Source organism: Microcaecilia unicolor, chromosome 7 (genome assembly GCF_901765095.1).
Source record: "Microcaecilia unicolor chromosome 7, aMicUni1.1, whole genome shotgun sequence".
NCBI lineage: Eukaryota > Metazoa > Chordata > Amphibia > Gymnophiona > Siphonopidae > Microcaecilia > Microcaecilia unicolor.
This window is the reverse complement of record NC_044037.1, coordinates 309,899,486-309,912,761: the sequence shown is the minus strand read 5'-3', so window position 1 is coordinate 309,912,761 and position 13,276 is coordinate 309,899,486. Positions and strand designations below refer to the sequence as shown.

General features: G+C 42.9%; 1 protein-coding gene across 1 annotated transcript in view; it reads right to left on the bottom strand.

Moving 5' to 3' along the window:
- Positions 1-13,276, bottom strand: part of LOC115475155 (unconventional myosin-X-like) — a 290,858-nt gene that overhangs the window by 161,413 nt on the left and 116,169 nt on the right. The window contains exon 25 of the mRNA XM_030210896.1: positions 3,449-3,692. Within this exon, the coding sequence (XP_030066756.1) occupies positions 3,449-3,692 (244 nt within the window). The remainder of the gene's footprint in view (positions 1-3,448; positions 3,693-13,276) is intronic.

Sequence of the window (13,276 nt, the reverse complement as noted above, 5' to 3'; positions counted from 1 at the left end):
ACATTTATGGAACTTCCTACTGTTAGACATCAGACTCGATTTTTCATTCCCTAAAATATAGAAGCTTAAGATCTGGTTATTCTAGAATACCTACCAAGAGACCAAGTGATGTCCTCCCTTCTTCTGCCCTTCCTTGATCAAACAGTCCTTGTATGACCTTACAATTAGTTCATTAAAAATAGAAATAGAGGGAAAGAAAAGTTTAGGTCATACAAGGACTGTTTGATCAAGGAAGGGCAGAAGAACTGCTTAGCACTATCTCATGTGTATTGGTAACATAGTGAGCCTCTGTAAATAAATATGTCAAGTTCTTCAACAAGTAATAGATGACTAAAGAATTCAACATTTTGAATGAATAATTATTCTGTTGAAAGGTTAACATCTAAAAAATATATACATTTTCCCCTAAGGAAGAAAAAGGTGGAGACTATAGTTTATGATTGAGGAGACTCTCTCTAGAATTCCACTTAAATCTCTATAATTCCACTTAAGAGTCTCATATAGGAACTATCTCAAAATGGGTTGTTTTATACATAGTAATGAACCTTACTCCTAAGCCAAGCTACGTGGACTATGATCTCTCTCAAATTTACTGCTAACGCTCACCATAGTACTTGCTTTGTATCAAAAAATCTGGCATACATAAAATGTAACATTTATAAGCAAACCCATTAAAAGGCTGCTTGAAAATTCCTTTTTCTGGTATTGCTGCATGCTCAGTCTGACTTCTTGAGTTAATTTTCCAGTTCAGTATTTTGCTTTCATATTTTTTGATTTCTAGTTCCTTGTGTCATGTGCTTTTCATGTGTGATCAAGGTGCAGTATTCTGCAGCCCTGTTTGTTTTCCTTTTTTTTCACGAGGTAGTGTATTGGTGTTTTAGAGCTGGGTAAGGAGGAAAGAAGGAAGGAAGGAAGGAAGGAAGGAAGGGAGAAAGAGCTGGCTTGATATCTCATACATATTCATTATGGTTATTCCACAAAAAAGCCAGCTCTTTTTCCCTTCCATATATATATATATATATATATATATATATATATATATATGCAAATGAATATGCTAATATGCTCCGCCCCATCCTTTGCCCCCCCAAATGAAACAGTCAAACTACGCCCATGGTTAGGAGGTGAGAGTCTGATAGGTACAGACGGGGAGAGGGATCTTGGGGTGATAATATCTGAGGACCTGAAGGCAACGAAACAGTGTGACAAGGCGGTGGCCGTAGCTAGAAGATTGCTAGGCTGTATATAGAGAGGTGTGACCAGCAGAAGAAAAGAGGTTTTAATGCCCCTGTATAAGACGTTGGTGAGGCCCCACCTGGAGTACCGTGTTCAGTTTTGGAGGCCGTACCTTGCGAAGGATGTAAAAAGAATTGAAGCGGTGCAAAGAAAAGCTACGAGAATGGTATAGGATTTGCATTACAAGATGTATGAGGAGAGACATGTTGACCTGAACATGTATACCCTGGAGGAAAGGAAAACAGGGGTGATATGATACAGACGATCAAATATTTGAAAGGTATTAATCCGCAAACGAACCTTTTCCGGAGATGGGAAGGCGGTAGAACCAGAGGACATGAAATGAGATTGAAGGGGGGCAGACTCAAGAAAAATGTCAGGAAGTATTTTTTCACGGAGAGAGTGGTGGATGCTTGGAATGCCCTCCTGCGGGAGGTGGTGGAGATGAAAACGGTAACGGAATTCAAACATGTGTGGGATAAACATAAAGGAATCCTACTCGGAGGAAAGGGATCCCCAGAAGCTTAGTCGAGATTGGGTGGCAGAGCCGGTGGGGGGAGGTGGGGCTGGTGGTTGGGAAGCGGGGCTAGAACTGGGCAGACTTCTATGGTCTGTGCCCTGACAATGGCAGATACAAATCAAGGTAAGGTATACACAAAAAGTAGCACACGTGAATTTATCTTGTTTGGCAGACTGGATGGACCGTGCAGATCTTTTTCTGCCGTCATCTACTATGTTACTATGTCATTTGAACCTACCCTCTGTTTTCTTTCCAATAACCAATTCCTAATCCACACTAGAACCTTGCCTGATATTCACAATAGTCTAAATATATCTACATAAGTACGTAAGTGTTGCCGTTCTGGGACAGACCGAAGGTCTATCGAGCCCAGTATCCTGTTTCCAACAGTGGCCAATCCAGGTCTAAAGTACCTGGCAAGATCTCAAAACAGTACAATACATTTTATGCTGCTTATCCTAGAAATAAGCAGTAGATTTTCAAGTCCATTTTAATAATAGCTTATGGACTCTTCTTTTAGGGAGCTATCCCAACCTTTTTTTAAACCCCGCTAATCTAACTGCTTTTACTATATTCTCTGGCAAGAGTTTAATTACACGGTGAGTGAAGAAATATTTTCTCCAATTCATTTTACTACTTTGTAGCTTCATTGCATGCCCCCTAGTCCTAGTATTTTTGGCAAGAGTAAAGAAGTGATTCACGTCTACCTGTTCCACTCCACTCATTAATTTATAGACCTCTATCATATCTCCCCTCAGCCGTCTTTTCTCCAAGCTGAAGAGCCCTAGACGCTTCAGCCTTTCCTCATAGGGAAGTCATTCCATCCCCTTTATCATTTTTGTCGCCCTTCTCTGAACCTTTTCTAATTCCACTATATCTTTTTTGAGATGTGGTGACAGAATTGCACACAGTATTCAACCATTGAGCAACAGAAAAGCATTATAACATCCTCGTTCTTGTTTTCCATTCCTTTCCTAATAATTTCTAACATTCTATTTGCTTTCTTTGCCACCGCAGCACACTGAGCAGAGGGTTTGAAAGTATCCTCAACAATGACTCCTAAATCCTTTTCCTGGTCGGTGACTCCTAAAGCGGAACCTTGCATCACGTAGCTATAGTTCGGGTTCCTCTTTCACACATGCATCTTATACTGTAATCCACTCCAAACCTATTTAAAGGTGTTGAGGGGAATATAACATTAATATAACATAACAAGATTCCACAGTTTCCTAGATCGTATCAGGTGAAGTTGTCAGGTTCTCTTTCACCATTCCTGGTCTCCTGATTGAGGGGTGCCGGGTGGAGGTAAAAGGGCCCCTCAGCCACCTAAATTTGCACTCTATTTTCAGCCAAAAATAGGAGCATAACTTTTCACTGAGAGTTTAGTAGCTTAAAAGTTATGCTCATAAATTAAGGCCTGCCATTAATTTTCCTAGATTTATAAGCCAAATTTATAAGCCCAGTGTTGAAAATCAGTGCTAAGCTCCTAAAATTGTTTTATATGTGGTTCAAAGATTATGTTTGGGCCCAGATATTTTCCCTTGATAGATGTGAAAACCTTATCACTGTTCATACTGCATGAGGAACTTCCTGACAGACTGCCGACACTTTTTCTGAGAAAGATTTTGACTGTTTATTTTTCCTGCCCGGCCACCAAGTCTCATTACAGGAATAGAAAGAAAGAGCACTCACTTCACATTCCTTATGTCAATCGTCCCTTTCAACTTTTCCTCACTGTCATTCTCAAAATACATCAGCTTCATTTCCCGCAGCACAAACCATCGCCGTTTCCAGTTTCGCCGGGACAGAGTGGACTTGCCACCTCCCTTTTTGTATAGCCAACCGGACTTCAGAGCCTCCTGCTTGGTTCGGAACCACATGAAGGTCTCATTCTTGAGCACACACCAGCACCGTCTCCAGGAGTTCATCAAACCACCTGGGAAATGAATACAGGAAGAAGATTTATGTACAATGAGTTGGAGACATTGAAAAAGTGTGAAAGCAATTACCCTTTCATTATCACTCCAAAGCTGAATCACTGGCAGTGACCATGTCCTCCAGCATCCAAAGGAAGAGAGCAAGAAGCCAGCCAGCTATTATGATGTGCGAGACTTTCATAGGACATACAAACCTGAGCTCTAAAGTCATATGACCTGTCACCACTGGGGGTAATTTCAAATAACTCACACTGTCTGCTATGTATGATGCATTTCTGGTGCATGTACACTGCAGCAAAGTAGCAAAGGGGAAACACATATTCCAAAAGATGTTGCCAAAAGGAAGCAAAATAGCATGAAGGCAAAGTTTCTCCCCAGGCCTAAGCATGCTTCCAGGACTGCCTCTTCTAACCCCAGGACAGCACATTATGGTAGACTACCCCAATTATTAACCAGGCAAAGGGTGATCATTTGAAGACAAGCCTATCTCTACTATGGACAAAGGTTTTTGAACATTGTTTTCCCTTGTCAAACATCTATATTTACATTGTTTGCACTGCATTTGATACACCACCATTCAATGTTAACAATTTATATAAAACAAGGTAAATTAAAAAAAAAAAAGAAATAGAATAGATAAAATGAATAAAATAAGTGCAGAAAAAAGAAAGACTAAGTAAATATTTAAAATGGGAAAGACAGAAATATTCAAAAGACAGATTCACACAAGGAAAGAAAAGAAACTCCTAGCAGGGTACAAAATTAGAAGAAATCAATCTAGTATAACAAGGAGTGTGGCTACTACACAGAGGGGAAGTACAATTGAAAAGAATGAGTTTAAGTTTCTAATAAGACTTTCCAAGCCAAGGTCGAGAGGAGGCTGCTCAACACACTGAAACAGGTCTTCCGAGAGTGGACCTGGCATATCTTAGATGCAAAGAGACTGATGTAAGACGACTTCCATGCAATAGCAAAAGCACCCTTTGCAAGCTGGTAGAAACTATTGAATGCAAATTAAGCAGAGGTGGATCAACAAATTACTTCAGGAGAAAATTTGGCAAGGGATCCGAGTATGCAGTGGAATAGTTAAGTAGCATTACCACCTTAGAGACCTCCAGAAGAGCTTGGAGAGTGGAAGCCTCTAAAGCTGAGAGCAGAATGTTCTCCTACCAGTAGAAAACAGAAAATTCAGTGATGTCATCACCAGTTTAAGGACTGGTACAGCCTTGGAACTTGCCAATACAATATAGACAAAGCAGACCAGTAACATGTTAAGGAAAGGAAATCAGAACACAACCATAGAGGGCAAACCTACTTGTCAGCATCAAACATGACTTACTCATCCTCCCCGTCCCATCTGCCCGCAACCTCGGAGTCATCTTCGACTCCTCCCTCTCCATCTCTGCGCATATCCAGCAGACTGCCAAGACCTGTCGCTTCTTCCTCTTCAACATCAGCAAAATTCGCCCTTTCCTATCTGAGCACACCACATGGACTCTCGTCCACGCCCTCATTACCTCTCGCCTTGACTACTGCAACTTACTCCTCACCGGCCTCCCACGTAGCCATCTATCCCCCCTTCAATCCATTCAGAACGCTGCCACACGTCTTATATTCTGCCAGAACCGATTTACTCATATCACCCCTCTCCTCAAGTCACTTCACTGGCTTCCGATCAGATACCGCATACAATTCAAGCTTCTCCTTCTTACCTACAAATGCACCCGGTCTGCGGCTCCTCACTACCTCTCTACCCTCATCTCCTCCTATGTTCCCGCCCGTAACCTCTGCTCAGAGGACAAATCTCTCCTTTCAGTCCCCTTCTCCACCACTGCCAACTCCAGGCTCCGCTCATTCTGCCTTGCCTCACCCTATGCCTGGAACAATCTTCCTCAACCCCTACGCCAAGCCCCCTCCCTACCCATCTTCAAATCTCTGCTTAAAACTCACCTCTTCAATGCTGCTTTCGGCACCTAAATGTTGAGATTTGGGCATCCCCGACCGTATTATTGAAACGAAAGATGGACGCCCATCTTGTTTCGATAATACGGGTTGCCCCACCCCTTCACGGCGCCATCCTTAGAGATGGGCACCCTTAGAGATGGTCGTCCCCGTTCGAAAATGCCCCTCCACATCTCTTTTGACATATGGCGACCAGGACTGAATGCAATACTCAAGGTGAAGACGCACCATGGAGCGATACAAAGGCATTATAGTATTTTCACCATCCCTTTCCTAATAGTTCCTAGCACCCTGTTTGCTTTTTTGGCCTGAAGATTGGAGGGTGACCAATATGATGCTGAGTTCTAAAAAGGGTTCTAGGGGTGATCTGGGAAATTATAGACCGGTAAGCCTGACATCAGTGCCGGGCAAAATAGTGGAAACTATTATAAAGAATAAAATTACAGAACACGTAGACAAACATGATTTAACGGGACAGTGTCAGAATGGGTTCAGCTGAGGGAAGTCTTGCCTCACCAATTTGCTTCATTTATTTTAAGGCATGAATAAACATGTGGAGAAAGGTGAGCAGGTTGATGTAGTGTATCTAGATTTTCAGAAAGCTTTTGATTCAGATTATTCTTCTCAATGTGCATCACTTTGCATTTGTCTACATTCAATTTTATCTGCCATTTGGATGCCCAGTCTTCCAATTTCCTAAGGTCTTCCTGCAAATTTTCACAGCCCGCATGTGTTTTAACAACCTTGAATAATTTTGTGTTATCTCCAAATTGAATCACCTCACCAGTGGAGTTCCTAGCGTGGATGGCACCCGGGGCAGATCGCCAATGCGCCCCCCCCCCACCTGCGAAATGACACCTTCCCCCCTCCCTGGCGAAATGACACCCCCCCGGGTGCACGCCGCTGGGGGGGGGGGGTGCCGCGGCGCGCGCCTGTGGGCTCCGACTTCGCGAACTTCGCTTGTTCGCTGCAGCTCCCTCTGCCCCGGAACAGGAAGTAACCTGTTCCGGGGCAGAGGGAGCTGCAGCGAACGAGCGAAGTTCATGAAGTCGGAGCCCACAGGCACGTGCCGCGGCACCCCCCAGCGGCATGCACCCAGGGCGGACCGCCCCCACTGCCCCCTCCTTGGTACGCCACTGCACCTCACTTCTCATTCCAATTTCCATATCATTTATAAATAAGCTAAATAGCACTGGTCCCAGTACAGATCCCTGCGGCACTCCACTGTTCACCCTCCTCCATTGGGAGAAATGGCCATTTAACCCTACCCTCTGTTTCCTGTCCAATAACCATTTCCTAATCCACAACAGAACATTGTCTCCTTTCCCATGTCAAAAGCTTTCTAAAAATCTAAATACACTACATCAAGTGGCTGACCTTTATTGACAAGTTTATTTATGCCTTCAAAGAAATGAATCAGATTGGTAAGGCAAGTTTTCCCTTGGCTGAATCCATGTTGACTCTGTCCCATTAATTCATGTTTATCTATGTGTGCTCTAATTTTAGACTTTGTATTGGTTTGCACTATTTTACCCAGCACTGATGTAACACTTACCGATCTGCAATTTCCTGGAAAGGCGTTACAATGGCTACCCTCCAATCTTCAGGTACTATGGACAACTTTAACGACAGGTTACAGATTACTAACAGCAGATCAGCAATTTCATGTTTGAGTTCTTTCAGTACACTTTTATTTACTTTATTTATTTATTGCATTTGTATCCCACATTTTCCCACCTTTTTGCGGGTTCAGTGTGGCTTACAATATGAGATGAATGATGGAAATACAGTTTGTTACAAATTGGTTATGGATTACATTGTGCAGAGTTATGCGAGACAATCGAAGTGTCGTTAAAGAATGTAACAATGGAACACAAACATTGAAACGCTGGAAGGAGACAATGAGAGCTTAAAGGGCGATAGTAAGGCATAAAGACATATGGTGTGCATATTTCTGTGAGTAAAGGTATGAGTGATGTGAGATTACGGGGGATGAGAGTTCAGAAGTGGATGTATGATACATTCCATCCGGTCCAGGTGATTTACTACTCTTAATTTGTCTATTTGGCTTTGTACGTTTTCCAGGTTCACCGAGATTTCTTTCAGTTCCTCAGCATCATCACCCTTGACAATCATGTCTACTTCAGGTAGATCTACATAAGTACTACCATACTGGGACAGACCATAAAGACCAAAACAAAGAATTAATTCAGTCTCTCCACTATGGCCTTGTCCTCCTAAGCACCCCTTTTACTCCTTCATGATTTAATAGTCCCACAGATTCCCTTGCAGGCTTTCTGCTTCTGGTTTACCTGAAAAAGTTGTTACTGTGAGTTTTTGCCTCCGCAGCAAGTTTCTCTTCATATTCTGTTTAGCCTTTATTTTATTTTATTTATTTATTTTTAGCATTTGTATCCCACATTTCCCCACCAATTTGCAGGCTCAATGTGGCTTACATTTGCCGTAATGGTGGTTGCCATTTCCGGGTGACAGAATTACAAATGGTAATGCGTTAAGGTGCATACCTACATGCATAAATGGAACATAACATACATGGAACATCTATCTTGCCAGTGCATATGTTGCTTCTTATTTTCTTCATTTGGGTCCTTTTTTAACATTCTTTTGGCTCTAATAGCCTCTTTCACTTCACCTTTTAACAATGCTTGCTGTTGTTTTCTCTTCTTTCCAACTTTGTAAATATGTGGAATTCATCTGGTCTGAGCTTCCAAGATGGTATTTTTAACTAACGTCCATGCCTGATTTAAAGTCCTAATCTCTGCAAATGATCCTTTTAGCATTTTCTTAACCATTTTCTTCATTTTATCATAGTTGCTCTTACAAAAATTAAGTGGTATAGGTAGATCAAGCAAAAATGACCCTCAATCACAAAATGGCAGTCTCATGGGACTACCGCCAGGGGTCAGCCTTCCATATAAGGGCACATTGCCTCATCCGCCTGCTTAAACTACACTGAATATTGACCCCTTATTGTTTTGTGTGCAAAAAAAAAAAATCAGATTTTCACTGATATTGCAAAGGTGACCCAGCTGCACAGAAGGTCTTTTCTTCAATAGCAAGCCCATGTTTTAGCTATTGGGTTATGTTTTATGTGAGATTGCCCTGTAAGTGTTTAATTAAATTCCATGGGGCTCAATATGTTGTTGTTGGTGGTGTATGTTTTTTATTGACATTTTGCAGAAGAAGAACTGTTGTCTTTTGCTACTTATTAGTTCTGTTGGAGTGGATACGAGGGGCTCATTATTAGTTACTAGGAAAGAAGGCCCGTTTCTCTGAACAATAAAACGGGCGCTAGCTTTTTTTTTTGGGGGGGGGTGACTCACATACGGAGATCAGTGGCGATTTTCCTGGGCCGCCCCGTGGCTCGTCGTGGTTGTGGGTGGTTCGTGCGCCGCCGCTGTTGTTAGTGTTGCTCTGTGTGGGTGTCGATTTTCCTGTGCCGCCCTTGACGTCGTCGCGTTTTGACGTGAGGGCGGAGCACAGGTACAGTAATAAAACTCACCCTCGTTTGCTCTGCCCTCGATGTCATGATGTTTGACGCGAGGGCGGGGCCTGGTGGCTTCACCACCATGAACCTTCGAACCTGAAGGAACTGTTGTCAGTGGCTTGGCTTCACTGACGTCAGTGTCCTCAGAACGTTGAGGGTGAGTTTTATTATAGTAGATCATCTATATTGTGGTATGTTCAGTCATTGGAGAAGTAACAGAAGCACTACTGAAGGAAAAGATACTGAATTTCCTGGAATCCAATGGGTTACGAGATCCAAGGAAACATGGTTTTATCAAAAGTAAATCGTGCCAAATGAATCTGATTGAATTGACTAGGTGTGCAAAGAATTGGATTGAAGACATGCGCTAGATGTAATTTAGTTGGATTTCAGCAAAGTCTTTGACATGGTTCCTCATAGGTGCTCTTGATTAAACTTTACAGGCTGAAGTTAGGACCCAAAGTGGTGAACTGAATTAGAAACTAATTTACAAACAGACACCAGAGAGTGGTGGTGAATGAAATTGACTTGGAGGAAGGAAAGGTGAGTAGTGCAGTGCTAGAGCCATTGGAGCTGACTCTGTGGGTGCTGTGGGTGCTTGAGCACCCCCAATATTGAGAAAATTCCTTGTATGTGTCCAGGGAGGGCTCATTTCCATTGGGCTTAGCACCCCCAATAATTTTGAAAAGTTGGCTCCTTTGGCTAGAGCCGATTCTATTTGTTATATTTGTGAACGATATAGCCAAAGGGTTAGAAGGTAAGGTTTGTCTTTTTGCATATGATACCAAGATTTTTAACAAAGTGGACCACCCTGGATAGATCGGATAACATGATGAGGGATATGCAAAAGTTAGAAGAATGGTCTAATGTTTGGCAGTTAAAATTTAATGCAAAGAAATGCAGAGAGATGCACTTATGGAGTAGAAATTCAAGGGAGATGTATGAGCTACTACTATTTAGCATTTCTATAGCGCTACAAGGCGTACGCAGCGCTGCACAAACATAGAAGAAAGACAGTCCCTGCTCAAAGAGCTTACAATCTAATAGACAATAAATAAAGTAAGCAAATCAAATCAATTAATGTGTACAGGAAGGAGGAGAGGAGGGTAGGTGGAGGCGAGTGGTTAGTGCTAGGGGGCAAGAGGCAGATTTATTTAAAAAAATGTATACCCCCCATCTACCATTCTGGGCAGTTCACAACATAACATTCACAACAATAACAACATAATAACTGAAACAGACACATCAACAATACATAATAAATAAAATGATTACAAAGCAAAATCAAAACCCACCACCTGTAAGGCGGGCTAATGTACTACTGATGCTTAGCTAGGTGGGGCTACGGGGGCATGGGCCCCACAAATTTAGCCCTGGCCCCCTCCACTTTTGACCTCCCCGCCGCTTTTGACCCCCCTCCCCCGCCGCTGCCAGGTACCTTTGATGGTGGGGGTCCCCAACCCCCGCTATCCTTAGTGTTCTTCAGCGCCGGTCTCCGGCGCGTTCGCTGATCTGTACTGTGAGTCCTGACTGACGTCCTGCATGCATGGTCCTGCATGTTCCTTTAAACATCATCAGTCAGGACTCACAGCACAGATCAGCGAACGCGCCGGAGACCGACGCTGAAGAAGACTAAGGCTGGCGGGGTTTGGGGACCCCTGCCAGCCAAGGTACCTGGCGGTGGAGGGGGGAGGGTCAGCGGGCTAAAATGTGCCCCCCCACCTTGGGCTCTGGACCCCTCTCCCGCCGAGGTCTGGCTACACTCCTGATGTACTATAATGTTTCCTGTGTTTCTTCGTAATGTTCTTGTTTCCTTATATATTTTTTTAAATTTCAGTTCCAAGTAAAATCATCGCTGCCTGGATGTCCAACTGCCACCTGAAACTGAACATGGCCAAGACCGAGCTCATTGTCTTCCCACCCAAACCCACTTCTCCCCTCCCTCCACTCTCTATCTCAGTTGATAACACCCTCATCGTCCCCATCTCATCTGCCCGCAAACTCGGAGTCATCTTGGATTCCTCCCTCTCCTTCTCTGCGCATATCCAACAGATAACCAACATTAGCAAAATTTGCCCTTTCCTCTCTGAGCACACCACCCGAACTCTCATCCACTCTCTCATTACCTCTCGTCTTGACTACTGCAACCTACTCCTTACTGGCCTCCCACTTAGCCATCTATCCCCCCTTCAGTCCGTTCAGAACTCTGCTGCACGTCTTATCTTCCGCCTGGACCGTTATACTCATATCACCCCTCTCCTCAAGTCACTTCACTGGCTTCCGATCAGGTACCGCATACAGTTCAAGCTTCTCCTACTTACCTTCAAATGTACTCGATCTGCAGCCCCTCCCTACCTCTCTACCCTCATCTCCCCTTACGTTCCTACCCGCAACCTCCGCTCTCGAGACAAATCCCTCCTTTCAGTACTCTTCTCCTCCACCGCTAACTCCAGGCTCCGCCCTTTCTGCCTCGCCTCATCCCATGCTTGGAATAAACTCCCTGAGCCCATACGCCAGGCCCCCTCCCTGCCCATCTTCAAATCCTTACTCAAAGCCCACCTCTTCAATGTCGCCTTCAGCACCTAACCACCATACCTCTACTCAAAGCCCACCTCTTCAATGTCGCCTTCGGCACCTAACCACCATACCTCTACTCAGGAAATCTAGATTGCCCCAACTTGACATTTCGTCCTTTAGATTGTAAGCTCCTTTGAGCAGGGACTGTCCTTCATTGTTAAACTGTACAGCGCTGCGTAACCCTAGTAGCGCTCTAGAAATGTTAAGTAGTAGTAGTAGTATTTAATACCCAAGGATACAAAGAAAAGCGCAAGTGAAATAACCAACTAAAGACCAGTAGCATCCATACCACTGATAACCAAAGTAACCGAAGGGATGGTAACAAAACAACTTACAAATTATTTAAACAAGTTCTCAATACTGCATGATGCCCAATCCGGATTCCGATCGAACCACAGCACAGAAACAGTACTAATCACCCTCATGACTAAATTCAAACAAATGATCGCAACCGGCAACAATATACTTCTCCTACAATTCGACATGTCAAGTGCCTTTGATATGGTTGACCATGGAATTCTATTGCACATAATTGAATACTTCGGCATTGGAGGAAATGTCCTAAACTGGTTCAAGGGGTTCCTAACCCTGCGGTCATATCAAGTTACATCAAACTCAACTACGTCCGCTTCATGGACACCTGAATGTGGAGTACCGCAAGGATCACCCCTCTCACCAACCATCTTCAACATAATGATGATCCCATTGGCAAAACTCCTATCAAATCACAACCTCAACCCATACATATACGCCGATGATGTAACAATATACATCCCGTTCAAACAAGATATCAAAGAAATATCCAATGAAATCAACCAAAGTTTACACATCATGAACACCTGGGCAGATGCATTTTGACTGAAACTAAACGCGGAAAAAACTCAATGCCTAATACTCACCTCCCAATACAACACGAATGAATATACCACCTTAAACACACCAAAACTAAACCTTCTAATCTCAGAACTTTAAAAATCCTTGGAGTCACTATCGACTGCCATCTAACACTTGAAACCCATGCAAACAACACAACCAAAAAGATGTTCTATTGCATGTGGAAACTGAAAAGAATAAGACAATTATATATTATTTATTGCATTTGTATCCCACATTTTCCCACCTTTTTGCGGGCTCAAAGTGGCTTACAATACATTATGAATAATGGAAATTACATTTTGTTCCAATTCGGTTATGGATTACATTGTGAAGAGTTTTACAAAACAAATCAAATCAAAGTATCGTTAAGGAATATATCCATGGAAAAGAACATAGAAACATTGAAAGGAAAACAATGAGAAACTAGAGATTCTGAGGACAATATATAGCATATAAAATGAATAGCCTATGGTATACATTTTCTTTGGTTAAAGGTAAGAGTGTGGTGTGATTTCACGATTGAGAATTCTTAGGTGGATGTGTTGATGTATAACGGAGCAGTGAGTGTGGATTTTATATGTTTTGGTTCTTTCCGTAGATTTTATCAAAAAGATGTGTTTTCAATAATTTGCGGAAGTTGGTTTGTTCGTGAATCGTTTT